Source organism: Bombyx mori, chromosome 24 (assembly GCF_030269925.1).
Source record: "Bombyx mori chromosome 24, ASM3026992v2".
Classification (NCBI taxonomy): domain Eukaryota; kingdom Metazoa; phylum Arthropoda; class Insecta; order Lepidoptera; family Bombycidae; genus Bombyx; species Bombyx mori.
In genome coordinates, this window is record NC_085130.1 from 11,021,229 (window position 1) to 11,039,256 (window position 18,028).

At 39.6% G+C, this 18,028-nt stretch overlaps 3 protein-coding genes across 4 annotated transcripts in view; 2 read left to right on the forward strand and 1 right to left on the reverse strand.

The window, feature by feature from the left end:
• The window catches only part of LOC101740141 (poly [ADP-ribose] polymerase tankyrase), a 49,394-nt gene extending 48,669 nt beyond the window's left edge, over positions 1 to 725 (forward strand). Inside the window, exon 25 of the mRNA XM_004927285.5 lies at positions 263 to 725. Within this exon, the coding sequence (XP_004927342.2) occupies positions 263 to 328 (66 nt within the window). The 3' untranslated portion in view covers positions 329 to 725. The remainder of the gene's footprint in view (positions 1 to 262) is intronic.
• The window catches only part of LOC134201268 (uncharacterized), a 395,935-nt gene that overhangs the window by 198,444 nt on the left and 179,463 nt on the right, over positions 1 to 18,028 (reverse strand). The window lies entirely within an intron of this gene.
• Positions 3,075 to 10,125, forward strand: LOC105841814 (biogenesis of lysosome-related organelles complex 1 subunit 3). 2 transcript variants are annotated; one of them, XR_009976479.1, is made up of 6 exons: positions 3,075 to 3,327; positions 4,055 to 4,121; positions 5,121 to 5,240; positions 6,644 to 6,753; positions 8,068 to 9,076; positions 9,744 to 10,125. XR_009976479.1 is itself a non-coding variant. In XM_038020105.2 (5 exons), exons 1-5 carry the CDS (start codon positions 3,253 to 3,255, stop codon positions 8,203 to 8,205), a joined length of 510 nt encoding a protein of 169 aa, XP_037876033.1. In that variant the 5' UTR covers positions 3,127 to 3,252; the 3' UTR covers positions 8,206 to 10,125. The 2 variants fall into 2 exon arrangements, 1 of the variants encoding a protein (XP_037876033.1); XM_038020105.2 differs by having other exon boundaries at positions 3,127 to 3,327; positions 8,068 to 10,125.

Here is an 18,028-nt window from a genome sequence, read left to right on the forward strand (position 1 = left end):
TTTATTACACTATTACATATTATCTAATTATACTGAGACCTTAGAACTTATATCTCATAGTGGGTGGCGCATTTACGTTGTAGATGTCTCTGGGTTCCAGTAACCACTTAACACCAGGTGAGCTGAGAGCTCGACCACTCATCTAAGCAATAAAAAAAAACCTTCATGTAAAATTTATATTGGCGGACTTAATGCCTAAGGCATTCTCTACCAGTCAACCAAAGGTAGTGCAGAGTAATAACATAATAATATTTTTGTCCAGGCCTACCCCGAGTACCTGATCACGTATCAGATCGTGAGCAGCGAGAGCGGCCCGGGCGAGGTGTGAACCCGGGACTCGTGGCGCTAGGCCTCGCTCTGACTTGTATCGGAGCGTCTTCTAAGCACCGGGAGAGTTCTAAGTGTGGTGCCGCAGAAACTTGAGAACGATTCTGTGATTCATAAGTAACGAAACGAGAGGCCCACGGACCTCGGGACGGGGGGGCGCGGACCGGCACGCGTTGTCACTCGCTGTTGTCGCAACCGGATGAGGTCCGTGGACCACTGCGGTCGCAAGGTCCTAAGCTCGGAGCGTGACGGTGCTCTGATGATGGAGTAGTATTCAGGATGCAATCTGCCGGTCTGTGAGTTTTCGGAAGGAAACAATATTCCCGGACCCCGGAGTGGGTCCTTTTTTTTAATGTAATTAAGATACGGACTTTTAAAATATAATTTTATTGTCAGTGTTGTTTTGTTTTATTCATCTACCGCCCTGGGAATTTTTGGTCGGTGATTTTTGAACCCCCAGTCGGAGCAGTGTTTTCCGTGAGATAATTGATGCATGTGATAATCCTTTGAGCGCGAACCGTCGATAGATCGACTCCCTAATGCGTATAATGTGCGAAGCGTCGGAATACCGACTATTGCGCAGTTTGATTATAGTATTATTAGGTATCAACCTATACGGACGTGTCTTAACGCGCGCACTTATAACGTTTTTAATAAGTCAATAACATTTATAAATAACCATTTGTTAAATTATTTTGCTGTGAATTTAGCATAAATTTTTGTCCATTTTTTTAAGTTATCGTTTTTTTAAAGCTATTTTTTTCTCAAAAATCCTTTGGCGATTTTTGCAAAATATATGAAAATAAGCTCAGCACTAAAAATATAATACATGTATTTATCTTGTATGTATATGCTTTTGAATACGATAAATAGTTTTATAGTTCTTTTTTTTTTATTACTTTGCTTGCTAGTTAGTGCTTAGCTAGTTTGGTTAATGGTCGACCTTATACCGTGTTCACTAGTTTTTCATGAGTAAGTGAGTAGTCTTGTGAGCACGGGCAGGTACCACCGTCTTGCCTATTTCTGCCGTGAAGCAGTAGTGCGTTCCGGTTTGAAGGACGGGGCAGCCACCCACCTGATGGTCATTATGACGAGCGAACTAACCCATAGACATAACCCGTTGGGTTCCTCGCTGGATTATCTCAGTTGGTCAAGATTCCGATCCGGTGGTAGATTCTGCGAAGCACTGCCTTTGCTAAGTCTAGTATTAAGAAATTCTCTCAGGTTCAGCCCGTGAGCTCAGTCACCCATCCACGCAGCGCTGCAATAGCTCCTAAGACTACAGGGTTAGGAGAAGAAAAGGGGCTCCGAAGTAAGCCTAAGTGCTCAATAACGGCTGTTTCAGGAATGCATCTGCTGCTAGATCGAAATAGCAATCCGCTGAGAAGACTCAGCTGATTCCATAGGCTCATATTTCGTCTAACACGTCGAAGTACGCTATAGTACGAAGTAGACCGTGTCTCGGTTGCTGCCACTAGTAAGTTCATCCTCAAAATTATCACATCTTAATAATTTGTGCATGTACTGGTTACTTAACTAACCTGCATAGAGACGTAGATATATTTATAATATTTAGGAGATAAGTAGGTACTAGTCTTGTGATTAATGAATATTACAGACATAACTCATCCGCTTGTAATCTTCGTGAGGACCTTGCAAGGGGAAAGGGGAAAGCTTGTTTCCTTTAAAAGTAAAGTACTTTACCTAACTTTATTCCACATTAGTTTTCATCATCACATCAAATTGAAAGATTAGAAGTATACTCCATGTTTCTTTTGCTTGTTGAATAGACGAATCAAGTAAAAAAACTAAAAGCAGTGACTTATAGTGAAAATCTGACATTTGACACAACACAATCATGAATGTAGGGTTGTTAAATATACTTTCTCATTGGTATTTATACCAATTTTTTAATTTTGGATTTTACATCATGTAGGAGTTTCATTGGTATATCATGCGTAATCGAATCCGTAATAGGGTTACTAAGGTTTTTAGGAATGCTCTGTTTTTAGATTTCCCGATAGACTGTTGAATGACATTCCAAGCATCTAAAATATTTCATTTTTAGTCATTACTACTGATCCATCATGAAATAACATACTTGTAGGATGAATTTTTTTATGTTTCTTCTTAAAAACACCTTGGTATGAATGAAAGATTTCTTAATAACTAAAGTGAAGTATTGCACAGAGCACGCAACGAAAAACACCACTGTTCCGTCCGCAACGGTACCGTCGATATCGTCCGTTTCGCCCCATTGTCAGTCTAAAATAAAAAATCAAGAAAGATATAAGCTAATGAATAATTAATTAATTAGAACAATCATTTAACCAATAACACAATATTGCAATAACATGAATATTTTAGCATTCCCGATCCTGCGGACAGAATGGAAAGCAGTCGACGTCGCCCAAAACACGTCATCTCGGATCCTCCCGATCCACTAACGGTGCTTCTAGGTACTTCAAGCACCGGTCACCGTTCTCGTCGAACCCGTCGCTTGCGACGAAGGGCTCGACGAGTAAATTAACTCTCAGACACAGCCCACTGAGTTTCTCGCCGGATCTTCTCAGTGGGTCGCGTTTGCGATCCGGTGGTAGATTCTGCGAAGCACGGCTCTTGCTAGGGTTCGTGTTAGCAACGTCATCAGGTTTGAGCCCCGTGAGCTCACCTACAAAAGTTAGGGTTACGCTGAAATAGCCTCTCAAGGTTCTCAGCTTAGGTAGAAAAAAAAAAAAAAATTTTAGGTTTTGTTTTATCCATTTGGAGCGACCTCGGTATTAATCTTGGTATTATTTGCGGGCCTCTGTCTAACACCTCTGCATGCACTAAAAAATGAAAACAAACTTAAACTTTAAAGTAGTGTATTAATAATTGTGATAAAAAGTCTCATAATACTTTTGTTGCTAATATTATTAATTAATAATGTCGAAAAATGCACACGTTGTCGACGGAGAAGCCTCCGAATCAGATTCAGAACTCGAAATCGGCAGAACACCTGTGAGTTCGTTTACAAATCTACCGTTTGTTTATTTATTACATTAACTCCTACGTACATGAGAATTGATTTTTGGATTAAGCATGTCAAAGTTAGGGATGCGAGGTAACCAACCGGAGATACTGAAATAGTTCTTCTAACGCATCATTGTCAAAGAGGACCTCGAATTATTGAGAACAACCGCGTTATCACAAATTAATAAAGTCTACCTCGAGTAGGTCAGTAGACAATAACCAGCGCTTTCACATAGTCAGGACTATGACTTTAATGCAGCTTCAGCTATCAATTACAAATATATATATATTTTTTTTTATTGCTTAGATGGTTGGATGAGCTCACAGCCCACCTGTTGTTAAGTGGTTACTGGAGCCCATAGACATCTACAACGTATATGCGCCACCCACCTTGAGATATAAGTTGTAAGGTCTCAGTATAGTTACAACGGCTGCCCCACCCTTCAAACCGAAACGCATTACTGCTTCACGGCAGAAATAGGCAGGGCGGTGGTACCTACCCGTGCGGACTCACAAGAGGTCCTACCACCAGTAAATACACACATTATACCATATTCAAAGATATGTATGGTTTAAATCACAAATTAAATCGGACTGGGAAATCAAACCTAAATTCCATATAGTAGTAGTCATTCTGTAATTGCTACAACTAAGAAGATACCAAAACTTCATGTATGTTTAACATTGGAGAGCTTATAAATTTACAGTTTTGCAGGACTCGGAAATATCTTCAAACTCTAAAACGTTTGTGGTGACTGGAGAAGCAGAGGAGTCTGATGATGGTAAGTTTTTCCACTACGAAGTGTCTATCTAATTTATAGACATATGTATCATAAAACTGTCTTTATCTATAACAAAAAATCTTAATTGTCTCGAAGGGTGTAACAGCCTTTGTAAAAATTAACACTTAAAGCCACATATTTCAAATGGTATGAGCATTTACTTCTTGATGTTAATGGCTTTGATTATATTTTATAAAACTTTTATCTCGGTTATAAATAAAGTAAAATAAATTAATTTTTTTTATTGCTTAGATGGGTGGACTAGCTCACAGCCCACCTGGTGTTAAGCGGTTACTGGAACCCATAGACATCTACAACGTAAATGCGCCACCCACTTTGAGATATAAGTTCTAAGGTCTCAGTATAGTTACAACGGCTGCCCCACCCTTCAAGTCAAAACGCATTACTGCTTCACGGCAGAAATAGGCAGGGTGGTGGTACCTACCTGTGCGGACTCACAAGAGGTCCTACCACCAGTAATAAATGCTGAGTGTAGGTCTATTCAAATGCACTGCTAAAAGTCTGTGCATGAAGGTTATTGGCCTTAAAACGTCACACTGTCCGTTGCGGGTTGGCGAGTCTTATTTCAAGGGTATTTAACGCTTTGGGGCTTGTGGTAGCTTTATCTGCATTCCTTGCAGAGGTCGGGGTGTTTCACAGCCTTCCGATTCTCGACAGGAAGGTCACGCCCAAACAACCCTTCTCCTTTCTCCAGCAACGGCGGAGTTTCGCTTCAAGCCCAGTCTATACTAATATATAAATCTACAGTGGTTTTTACGGATGTTCCGTTATAACTACTACTGAACCGTGCCTCCGATTGACTTGAAACTTGGTATCCATGTAGTAAATACATATGCTACTATTTATATGAGTGTTGGACTCCGTACACCAGTTGCGGGGGCGTTAATAAGAATCTTTGTGGGGGTGAGAAATAATAATCTTAATTTTAAATGCCCAGTGAAGAGGACGGGTACAGCTAGTGTTTTCATAAAATTACAGAATCGAAGATAAAACCGGCCGATGATCCACTAGAGAGAGACGTTCCTTTGAACACAGCCATGCCGCCACACGCGCATACAAAGGCCGACATTTACAATAGTCTACTGCATCAGAAATTGTGTAAGTATCCGCGCTGTGAGACCCAAGGTCAGAGTCTTAGAGGTTTGAGTCAAATCTAGACCTTTCTCACTGTAATGCATTTTTTAATTTTTTTTATTTCTTAGATGGGTGGACGAGCTCACAGCCTGGTGTTAAGTGGTTACCGGAGCCCATAGAAATCTATAACGTAAATGCGCCAACTACCTTCTTAGGTCTCAGTTTTTACAGTACAACGACTGCCCCACCCTTCAAACCTAAACGCATTACTGCTTTACGGCAGAAATATAGTGGTGGTATCTACCAGTGCGGGCTTACAAGACATTCCGCGACTTTGGAAATGTGGTAACATATTTTATTTGAAATTCAATTAAGGTTTTTATTACTCTATTAGAATAGCCGAAAAACTTTTTTTTATGTTGCTGTTTATAAATTTTAAACTTTAAATGGTACTTTCAAACCGAAATGCATTAATTACTGCTTCACGGCAGAAATAGGCAGGGCGGTGATACCTACCCGTGCGGACTCACAAGAGGTCCTAACACCAGTAATGTGCATGATTGCATAGTGTTAGAAATAGGCAGTGTTGTGGTACAGACCCGACTTTTCAAAGTCCACCTGATGTTAAATGGCTACCGGAGCCCATAGACATCTACAACGTTAATGCCGCCACCCACCTTGAGATATGTGTTCTGAGGTTTAACGTTACACGTTTAATACGACTTTTAATATGCTTAATCTAGGATTAATCTATGGAGAGTGCTTGAGATGACTCTGAAATTAATTCGCCATTTGATGTTGTTTTCCTAACAAAAATGCTTTTCCATACAAAATAAGATTTGGCTTAACACTTCTTGTTGTAAAATCTACAAGAAAAAAACCGTCCATCATCATTCTTATCACCATTCATGTCCTTTCCCAGTTACCTGGGGTCGGCGCAACATGTTCTCTTCTTCCATACTCCTCTATCATATACCATTTCTTCGCTCACTCCCCTCTTACACATACAATTTTTCACGCAATCCATTTATTTTTTCTTAAGTCTACCTCTTCCTCTAAAACCTTCCATATTCATAGTTAAAACTCTCTTAACAAACTCTTTGTCGTTTCAAAAAAAAAAAAACCGTCCATCTATACTAACTAGTCTATATCTATACTAATATTATAAAGAGGAAAGATTTGTTTGTTTGTTTGTATTGAATAGGCTCCGAAACTACTGAACCGATTTGAAAAATTCTTTAACAGTTTGGAAGCTACACTATCTCCGAGCGATATAGGCTATACAATAAATAAATAAAAATAGGTTTCCTTACTAAAACTCCAATAATGTAACCCAAGGTGTAAAAAAAATACCTAAAATGTTCTTTACATCGCGTGCGCTGCGAAAACTAGTAAATAAAACCATAGTGTTTTTTTTTTCTTACAAGGGGAATGCAACGTTTCTCTCCGTGCGACCATACAAGGTCTGGTTAGGCACACGACTGAGATAGCCTCCAGTAAGCTGACGTATGCTGACAAAACTCTGCTCAATGTTCAGGTGAGTGATCACGGCGGCATGCTCACCGGATCCGCTCAGCGGGTCGCGGTTCCGTTTTGAGGGTAGATTCAGCGAAGCACTGCTCTCACTAGGGTCAGTGTTAGCAAACTGAGCCCGGAAAAGCTAGGAGCCCTTCGAGACATTTAGTGATTAGGTACGGAACGAAAAGAAGGTATTTCTTAACCCTGGCGTGTAGGTCACCCGTGCCCTACGCGGCGCACTCAAGTAATTATATCGATTTCTGTTACTAAGGCGCCGGAATATCTAGTTGACTCTGGGACAGACGAACCCGAAGATACTGACAACGAATCTATTTCTAAGAGACTTAATGATTATAAAGTACTTTTTTTTATTGCTTAGATTGGTGGACGAGGTCACGGCCCAGCTGATGTTAAGTGGTTACTGGATCCCGTAGACATCTGCAACGTAAATGCCCCCACTCACCTTGAGATATAAGTTCTAAGATCTCAAGTATAGTGTACAACGGCTGCCCCACCCTTCAAACCGAAACGCATTACTGCTTCACGGCAGAAATAGGCAGGATGGTGGTACCTACCTTGCTTCTACCCTCAATAGTTTTGTTTATAAGTCGCCGCCATCGCCATCTTTACGCCAAAGCCCACTGAGTTTCTCGTCGGATCTTCTCAGTGGGTTGCGTTTCCGATCCGGTGGTAGATTCTGCGAAATACAGCCCTTACTAGGGTTCGTGTTGGCATCGTCGTCAGGTTTAGCCCCGTGAGCTCACCTACTAGTTAAGATTTCGCTGAAATAGCCTCTCAAGGCTATCAGCTCAGGTAGGAAACGAAAAAAAAAATGTGAGCCGTCACGGGACGCCTGGCAGATGGGAAACATCGACATTATTTTGTAAAAGTAATATGCAGAAAAGAACAGATTGTGATAGTACGTACCTAAATATGTCATAATGATAAAATAAAATATTACGAAAAAATAATTTGTTTTCAAGTAAAACACAGGTTATGTGTACTGTAGTAAACAACACTGTATACACTACGGAGTATACACTATAGGTATCCGAGCTCAGTGTAGCGAGAGAGATGGCTTAGCGCCGGATCGTGTGGGAGAGAATCGCACAGTCGATTGCGCATGGCGACGCGTCGCCACACCGTACACACTACTGCATATAGACTGTATATATATACCACCATATAGCGTGGCGACGCGTCGCCACGGCATGCGTCGCCACGCCAGAAATCGGTTTTACGTGCGGCTATAGATGTTTCACATCAAAACTTGCTTCTACCCTCAATAGTCTTGTTTATATATCGCCGTCATCGTTATCTTTACGTTTCGCAGGAAAGCGTGCGAGCGACGAACGCTAACTTAAGCGTCGCTCGTGCGCGCCTTCGACAGATACAGGCCGGTCTGGAGCGGGCCAACTGCGCGACCGCCCTGCAAAACGTCAAAATCAAAGACGACAAACAAACAGCTTGATCATCACCCCACAGACACGGTCCACTGAGTTTCTCGCCGGATCTTCTCAGTGGGTCGCGTTTCCGATCCGGTGGGAGATTGGTAGATTCAGGAAAGCACTGCTCTTGCTAGGGCCAGTCAAATCAAATCAAATCAAATAAAAAAAAATATTCAACATAAATGAGAGTACCTACATACTTGTTGAACGTCAAAAAGAACTACCGCCAATTCACAAAAACTAGCCTCCGTCCTGAGAAGAACTGGCAACAAACTCAGCGGGCATGTCTTTTTTTTTAATAATAGATTTTTTTTTAATATTCAATTTTACAATGAATATTATAACGTAACAATTATTACAATATTGAAATGCCCGGAGCGAGCAACTCATCCCCACTTTGTGCAATCTTCTAGATAATGATTGACTTTATAGTAAGCTTTATAGCACAGATGTTCTGAACATCTTGTGGGATTTTGTTGTACAGGCGCACAGTGTTAGCAACACTCCGGTTTGAGCTCACCTACACGTCAAGGCAAAGCTGAAATAGCCTATCAAAGCTATCAACATAAGTAGGAAAAAAATAATAGTTTAAAAAAACTAAAACAATATATTATATTTTATACAATATTTTATAGAAAATCCAAACTAAAAAATAGGATTTTTTTTTAATAAATTTGAATTAAAAAATAGTGTAAGAAAAAAGATTTTATTGTAAAAAAAGCGTGGGGTGCATGGTATAGTCCTCGGCACGTAACTTGGCAAGAGTCGTTAGATGCGCAGAAGTCGTTTTTTAGGTCTCTTTGGTTGTCAAGCGGGACGCGGGGAAAGACGTAGCACCGTTCCGAGCGCGCGATTGGTGAGTCAGTCGACCCTCCCCTCCCACACCGCGTCCACGTTCCGTTCGCTCTTTTTTTTTTTTTTTTTTTTTTTTTTTTTTTTTTTTTTTTTTTTTTTTTTTTTTTTTTTTTTTTTTTTTATGATTGAAAGTTTACTGGTGGCCCGAAGGCCTTTCCAGTTTCACCAGGACAGGTGGGCGAGCAAAGGCTCAGCCAAGAGGGGTGGGATTTGCTAACAACTGCCCGAGCGCCTCCGAAGGAGACCTAACAACTCAAGAGCAATTGTTTCGCGAATGAATCTACTACCGGATCGGAATCGCGACCCGCTGAGAAGATCCGGCGAGAAACTCAGCGGGCTGATGCATGGGTTAGGTTGCACGTCGACCTCTTTGTCGAGTTCGACGAGTACGGTTACCGGGGTCCCTAAGCCTGCCCCTAGTATTAGAGCTGAAGGCATCTAATGCAAAGGTTATTGGATCTGATGGATCCGTAAGGACGTGTCTAGGGCGTCGACGGTGACTGGCTCCTGCATGATCAGGATTCGGGGAGTAGTCAGCGGCGGCAACGATAAGGCGATTATCATGACGCATAGCCTTATCGAAGTATCGTTCCGACGCTGACTTCATGTATTTCCGAATTGATTCGAGGCCCAGGTCGTCGTGTAGGTCAACGTTCCTCACGAACCACGGAGCCCCGACAGCTAACCTGCAAAAGCGGGATTGTAGGGAATCCGTTCGCTCCTGGTTACACATGCGCCTACTAAATTGTAGGAACCCTTTGTTTATATTGAGTTTTTGTTACGAGTTGTTATTATTGTTTTAAATTTAGTTTTTGTTACGAGTGTTATTCTTTTAAATTTGTTTGCAATGCCAGGGCCAAATACCAATGACCATATAGTCGATTCAGTCACTGAGCGTTTTATTATTTACGCCAGTGACGACAGCGACTTCGTTATGTCAACGATGAGGAGCCAACTCCTTCCACCAGCTCAGGTGCTACTATAAATTTAATCCAAGGGGTAGCACTATTAGAAAATGATAGTGACGACGGCGACACATAATTTTTAATATTAAGTATATTTTCTTAAATAAACTTCTTAACTTTTAATTGTATTTTATTTATAACACCTAATACACTTCACGAATTCCTCTCTTTTCTTTAACTTTCTTCTAAACACACAGGCTTAAAAACAAATTATGGCAAATAAAAAATAAAATAAAATTATATGCGGGCAATAAGTGACCATTTTTTGTTGCAATGTGCACTATGCGCGACATTACCCCCACTACACCAAAACCTTGCCAACTTACGTGCCGCTTACTATATCAGTAGTTATAGATATTTTATGAACAGATATGAGTAGAAGGGTTATTTTGATAATATTCTGAAAAGCACCCCGCGCTTTTTTTAAACTATCATTTATTTTTCATATTTAAGTTGAATTTCAATTTTTTCATAATTTTTATTAAATGTTTAATTGTCATCGGTTCTTAATAAGTATGCCAAATATCGAGTTAATCCGAATCCTTCCGTTTTGGAAGGGGGTGAAAATCATGTTCAAAGATTCCGTTACATACTAACTTAAATACGTCTGAAGCTAATAAAACCGTATTAAAAAGATCATAACCTGCCAACTGTTCATTAGTTAGGGTCAGGCGTGGTGGTGTGCTTTCATTAAAAACGTAATTAGTGGACCGTGAATCCTGAATCTAAGACATTTCCGAATTCACACACAATAAAAAAAATATTCAAAATCGATCCAGCCGTTTAGAAGGAATTCACTGAAACTATCTAACAAACGAACAGAAGAATTGTAAATATAGTAAGATATATAACATTTAAATTTACAATAATTTGTAAAGGATTCAAGTTGATCCGGCCTCAGTAGGTTTAGCGTTAGAACTAGGGTTGCCAGACGTCCCGTATCTTAGACTTAGTTTAAAATGTCCCGGTGGGACTGACTCTGTCCCCTATTCGAACCGTACTAATTAATATATATATATACGTATAATTGTATTGATTTTTATAAATATGTATGTTAAATCGGACTTGCACCTCTGAGAAGTATAAAAAAAATTATGTCAACGATAGAATTTTGTCTTTTATTTGTTCCGGGTGAAAGACTAAAATCCCGCATTTTTTTTTCATATTGAAGCATTTGCTCCTTACAGGTTGAAAAAATATCTGGCAACCTTAGAACCAATATTACTGTTTCAATCTAGCATTCCGTACTGTACGTAAACTATTACTTGAAACTTTTCGAACACGCTTATCGTGATGGAAAACGATTGAAGTGTTAAGTATTCGCAATGTCCATAATCTGACGACAATAAAAAGAAAGCTAAATCAAAATGTTTTTGTTATTATTCCCTACCTATACGCTGGTAGTCTAAAGCCGCTTTTAGACTACGCTATAATAATATTATTATAATGTTACGCTGCTAAGAGTAACGCCATCTATCGTCGAGCGAACATCGAAGGATCTAGTAGCACCTAGAGCGCTCGAGAAGTACAACGCCATCTATTGTCAGGTAGCGGAAACACAATGCTCGACTTGTGTAGAATATTCTCGATAATTCTAGGGATGTGGTATCGGCTCTAAGAGCGTTGCAGAGATCAAATCAAAAAAAAAATATTCAACATAAATGAAAGTACATACATGTTGAACGTCAAAAAGAACTACCGCCAATTCACAAAAACTAGCCTCCATCCTGAGAAGAACTGGCAAGAAACGTATGTAGTACGTAGTAGTAGAGACGTAACTTATTTAGCCCCGCTACTCACCAGCCATGTATGTAGTTCCGAGTTGGGGTGTAGCAGGAGAAGTATGGACCAAGTTTTCAACTTGCCTCAAATACTTACCCAAAAATTGGTGCCGGCTCTCGGACTATATTATTGTTTTTTTTTTTTATTGCTTTGATGAGTGGACGAGCTTACAGCCCACCTGGCGTTAAGTTGTTACTGGAGCCCATAGACATCTACAAGGTAAATGCGCCACCCACCTTGAGATATAAGTTCTAAGGTCTCAATTATAGTTACAACGGCTGCCCCGCCCTTTAAACCGAAATGCATTACTGCTTCACGGCAGAAATAGGGTGGTGGTACCTTCCCGCGCGGACTTACAAGAGGTCCTACCACCAGCGGACTGCCTAGGTGCAATGAAATTTATATTAAACTAGCAGACTCGGCCACACGTTGCTGTGGCTAACGTGTTTGTTTCTAAATAACACGTGGCCGGCTATGCTAATTACCAAAAATTAAGAAAGTAAGAACAATTGGATTTAACTGTATTGCGTTTACGCCGCTAAATTGTAGCTTATGTGAAACGTTGGTATTTTTAACACAGCGCCATCTATGAGATATTAATGTCAGTCAGTATTACAATTGTCTGTAAAAAGTGATTTAAGGAGCCTTCTGTTTTAGACTTTTGAAACTTACAATTAATAACAATAATCAACATAAGAAATCATTTTATTAGTAATTAATAAATATTGCGACCATTAATCGAAATAAAAACCATCCTATGGCCTAAGTCGGAACAAAACACATATTTAAAATAATAAAAGTTAAAATCGGTTCAGTGGTTTAGGTGTCCATTGCGGACAAAAAACGTGACACGTAATTTATATATATTAAGGTGACAAATACATACACAAATATTTACATACCATATACACATAAACTTACATATAATATTTTTTAAAGTATTCAAACGAAAATATATTATTAAATATAATCACGATGAACGAAAATCTCAGGTGCTTATATTAAGGAAATCAAAGAAATACACACAATGTAACATCGGTTAAAGAATTTATTTAGAATAATTTATTAAGTATAACAGTCTAGATGTGGAAACATCAATTATATTTATTTACTTTTTAGTCTTAATCAAAGAACCAGTTACATCAATCAAACCAGTCCAACCAAACCAGACCAAACCAGTCTCAATCAAAGAACCAGTCAAGTGTTCATATTTTGAATTATTTTGTAATAAGTAATCGAGTGAAATCAGTCTCATTGTAGGAATATCATCTTTAGATAATACTAATTCAGTATTATTTGAGATTTTTTTTTTATTGCTTAGATAGGTGGACAAGCTCACAGCCCACCTGGTGTTAAGCGGTTACTGGAGCCCATAGACATCTATAACATAAGTGCGCCACCCACCTTGAGATATATAAGTTCTAAGGTCTCAGTGTAGTTACAACGGCTGCCCCTACAACAAGATTTCCTACCCTTGAAATATTTTTCAGATGTGTCATCGAAATTCAATAAATCCTTGTGTGTCAGATTTTCAGCATTATAAGGTCGCGGTTCTTTCCTTGCTAGCTGGCTTATTCTAGACCATTAAGAAGGGGTCCATGCAGTTATATTTCATAGTATAATGTTGCCAGATGAATTAAAATAACTGATGTCTGAGTAAACAGGAATTTTATTCGTTCATGTAACAAATTATACAAAACACACGGATACGTAGATAGTAAGGTAAACGTACAATTCCTAAGGGTGGTTCTTGGAACGGGCTGCGGGGCTACCGCGTTCCTTAACCTCCTAGCTGATGCTTTCTCTGAGGGCTGCGGGGCTACCGCTCAGATCAAACTTGGGCAGACGAGTGGACTGCGAGGCTATCGCACTCGTTGCCGTCTAGCTATCGAATGTCATAACTGTTTTTTTTTTTTTTTTTTTTCCTACCTATGCTGATAGCCTTGAGAGGCTATTTCAGCTTCACCCTAACGTTAGTAGGTGAGCTCGCGGGGCTCAACCGGAGAGTTGCTAACACTGACCCTAGCAAGAGCAGTGCTTCGCAGAATCTACCACCGGATCGGAAGCGCGACCCACTGAGAAGATCCGGCGAGAAACTCAGTGGGCTGTGCCTATGGGTTAGTTCGCTCGTCGAGCCCTTCGTCGCAAGCGACGGGTTCGACGAGGACGGTGACCGGTGTCATAACTGGCGCGCTGCGGCCTCTTAAATAGCGATCGTAGACGTCGTAGTGGTGTGGCGATGCGTAGATTACTCATGGTTATCGTTGTGTGAGTTAGCGCGTCACAGTGCAGCGTTGTAGGAAAAATGTAGCATTGCTATATCCTCCCCCTCTGGTACTCTAAAGTCGTCTCGACAGAGTATCAGCACCTTAGGTTTTACGTGGTCGTCCTCGACAACGTATTCGATAAGTCGGCTGGACTATGCTATTATCTCTCTTCTCAAATTTTGTTATTGCAGAGGAGTGGTATTTCCCAATTGATATATCTGGTGAATCTGGGTTTGCAACATCATAGGTAGAAGTACCGTGTTTCTTCATTATCACATAAGGACCATCTCGCTTTGGTGCAAATTTGGCAGAAAATTGCTTGTTAAGATTACTAATAGGATGTGATTCTATTAAGACTAGGTCTCCAACTTTATGTCCTGGGTCCGGTCTTCTCTTATAATTTGATTTATGCCGAGCTTCATCCATGTTGATCTCTGCATTTTCTCTTGCTAGCTTCAAATCCTGGGCTAGTTGTTTTAGCGTAGGTGTGATTTCTGCCAGAAAGTTTTCAGATGCTACCATCGAACTAAGGTCATGAGTCAATTCGTACGGTGTCCATAATTCTCTTCCAAACGTTAAGTAGGCTGGTGAAAAGCATGTAGATCGACAACGAGCTGTATTCATTGCAAATCGCATATCTGGAAGTGTTGACGGCCACAAATGGTGTTTGTCTTTAACCATTATAGCTATTTGTGTTTTCATGTCTCTATTCTTTCTTTCAACTACATTTGGTTCAGGATGATATAATAATAATAATAATAATAATAATAAGCCCTTTATTTCTTGCTTTACAAAGTTTAAAAAAAATATATAATAAATATAAATGTATGTATAAGTATTTAGGATGTAAAAGAGTTTTGTAATAAATCAGTTAAATTTAGTTAGCAAGAACCCCGGATCGGGTAAAGGCCTCCTCCAAAGATGCCCAAGCGTCTCTATCCTGTGCTACGTCTATCCAGTTTGCGCCAGCTGTTCGTCTAAGATCGTCTTCCCATCTGGTTAGTGGTCTCCCTCGACTTCTCTTGCCCGTTGGGCCGTTCCAAGATGTAACTTTCGCAGTCCATCTCTGGTCTGTATATCTCGCGACATGGCCAGCCCATTTCCATTTTAGTTTTAGTGCATAAGTCAGGGCGTCGGTCGCGTTAGTGGTTCTTCTTATCTTAGTATGCCTTACCTTATCCATCTTCCTTATTTTGAGCATACTCCTCTCCATCCCCCTTTGACAGGTCCTGATTTTATTTGTGGCTTTAGAGGAGAACTTCCACGTCTGGCACCCATACGTCAGGCATGGTAAGAGACTTGAGTTCATAACTTTTGTTTTGATGTCTGTGGGCATATTACTTTTGAAAATTTCCTTTAGGTTCCAAAATTTATTCCATGTCGATTGAACCCTTCTTTCCATTTCTAGTATGTCGCTGTTTTTGGCAAAACTTAGCAGTTTTCCCAAGTATATGTATTTCTCTACATATTCTAGTGGCTTTCCATTGATTTTTATAGGATTTTTCCATCTGTTGTTGGTCATTATTTTGGTTTTAGTAAGGTTCATCTCGAGCCCCACCTTGATACTGGCTTGGTGAAGAGTCTCTATCATGTATTGCATCTGGCCGGCCGTCTCTGACAGAAGTGCTAGGTCGTCTGCGAACCTAAGATGACTTAAATATTCTCCTTTTATACAAAGTCCTATTTTGTGAAAGTCCAGCTTGCCAATGATGTTTTCCAGGATTGATATAAATAGTATTGGGGAAAGGGGGTCCCCCTGTCTTACTCCTCTTTGAATGGGAAACCGTGGGCCAATGGATTCGAGTTTGATCCTTCCTTTATTGTTATTGTATATATTTTGGATAGTCTTTATATATACTTCTTCAACTCCTTGCTCTGCCAAACTTTCCCATATGCTGTTGTGCGAAACGGTGTCGAAAGCTTTTTGGTAGTCAATAAAAGTTATATATAGAGTTCTCTGGTGTTCTTGATATTTTTCTATTATTAACTCTATTGTATGGATGTGGTCAATTGTTGAAAAGGATGATATACTGGAGTGAAAACTTGTTGGATTTCTAAGCAGTATGTAAGTTTTTGCATTACTGCCGATATAAACTGTACTCCATTATCACAAACTATTTTTCGTGGTAGTCAATCTCGGAGAAATATTTCATTTAGCAAAATCAAAGCGCAGCTTTCACCTGTAGCTTCTCTCAACGGAAACATTTCAACCCATCGTGAAGCCATGTCTTCTATTATAAATATCCATTTTTCACCAGAAAGGCCTTTTGGTAACGGACCAAACAAGTCTACTGATAATACTTCAAACCTCTGGGTATTTGGAGTAGATTGATATAAACCTGCTGGTTTCTGATTTGAAGGTTTATATTTCTGACATTCTTCACATGTTTTCACGTATTTTATGACATCTTTTCGTTGCCCTTTCCAATAATTTTTTTTTATGATTCGCTGAAGAGTTCTTTCTGCTCCCATATGTCCAGCAGTGTGTGAATCGTGAAACGCTTTAAGGACGTTAGTTATTTCGTGACAAGGGACTATTAACTTTGCATTTTCGTCGTCTTGTTCTGGAGTGTAAAGATACAAAACACCTTTATGTAGTATATATCCTTTTTTAACATATTCAGCATAGTTTATGGAATGTCCTCCTTCTTCTAAAGTTTCAATTATATTTTTTAGAACTTCATCTTTTAATTGTTCGTCTCTTAAATGTTTTTCATTAAGTTTCGGCATCTCGAGATCTATACGACAAATGGTACAATCGTCATCATGATCCTGACATGGTGGTCGAGATAGTGTGTCGGCCACGACATTAGTTCGTCCTGGAGAATACTTAATTTGGAAATCATAGGGTTGTAACTGGAGTGCCCAACGTGCTAGAGTTGGACCCGTTGGAGTTTTTAGGTTCATTAACCACTTCAGCGGTTGGTGATCTGTTATAGTTACAAATTTTGTTCCTTCTATGTATCCTCGGAACTTTGAAATAGCCCAAACTATGGCTAATGCTTCTTTCTCAGTTACAGTATAATTGCATTCAGCTGTATTCAGGAGTCTACTTGCGTATTCTACTGGGTGTTCTTCTTCTCCCTCCCCCTGCACTAAAGCTGCTCCTATAGCATACTGGCTTGCATCTGTTTTAATTGTGAAAGGTAAATTAGTGTTAGCTTGTCTTAAGACTGGGGCAGTCGTCAAGGCGAGCTTTAATTTGTCGAAAGCTTCTTGTTGTTTTGACTCCCATTTCCAACTTACTTTCTTCTTTGTTAGATTGGTTAAAGGTTGTGCAATTTGTGCAAAATTTCTTATGAATCTTCGATACCATGACGCAGTTTGGAGAAACGACATTAATTGTTTCATTGTTTTGGGTTTGTTGAGTTTCATAATTGCTGATACCTTTTCTGGGTCAGACTTTATTCCCTCAGGTACAATAATATGTCCTAGGTATTTTATTTCTGTGCATCCGAATTTACATTTGTTTCTGTTAGCTCTGAGTTTGTACTCACGTAGCTTATTAAATATTTCTTGCAGATTCTCTACATGCTCTTTAAAGGAGTTTGCTCTTGTTATACAATCATCTAAGTATGCTAGTGTGTACTTTGTCTTTAAGCCTTGTATAAATTTATCCATTAGCCTTTGAAAAGTTGCTGGAGCATTTCGTAATCCAAATGGCATTCTTTTAAAACGAAAATTTCCAAACGGTGATATAAAGCTTGTTTTGTCTTGATCGTCTGGATTTACCACTATTTGATAGTATCCTGATTGTAAGTCGAGTGTAGACATATATGGCAACCCCATTGCTTGATGAAGCAGGTCATCAATACGTGGTAATGGATACCTATCTGGTTTTGTGATTTCATTTAGTTTTCTATAGTCTATGCAAACTCGAACGTCGTTATCCCCTTTTGGTACTAGAATAACGGGTGCTGCCCATGGTGAATCACTCTCTTTGATTATATCATTACTAATCATTTCATCAAGTTTTT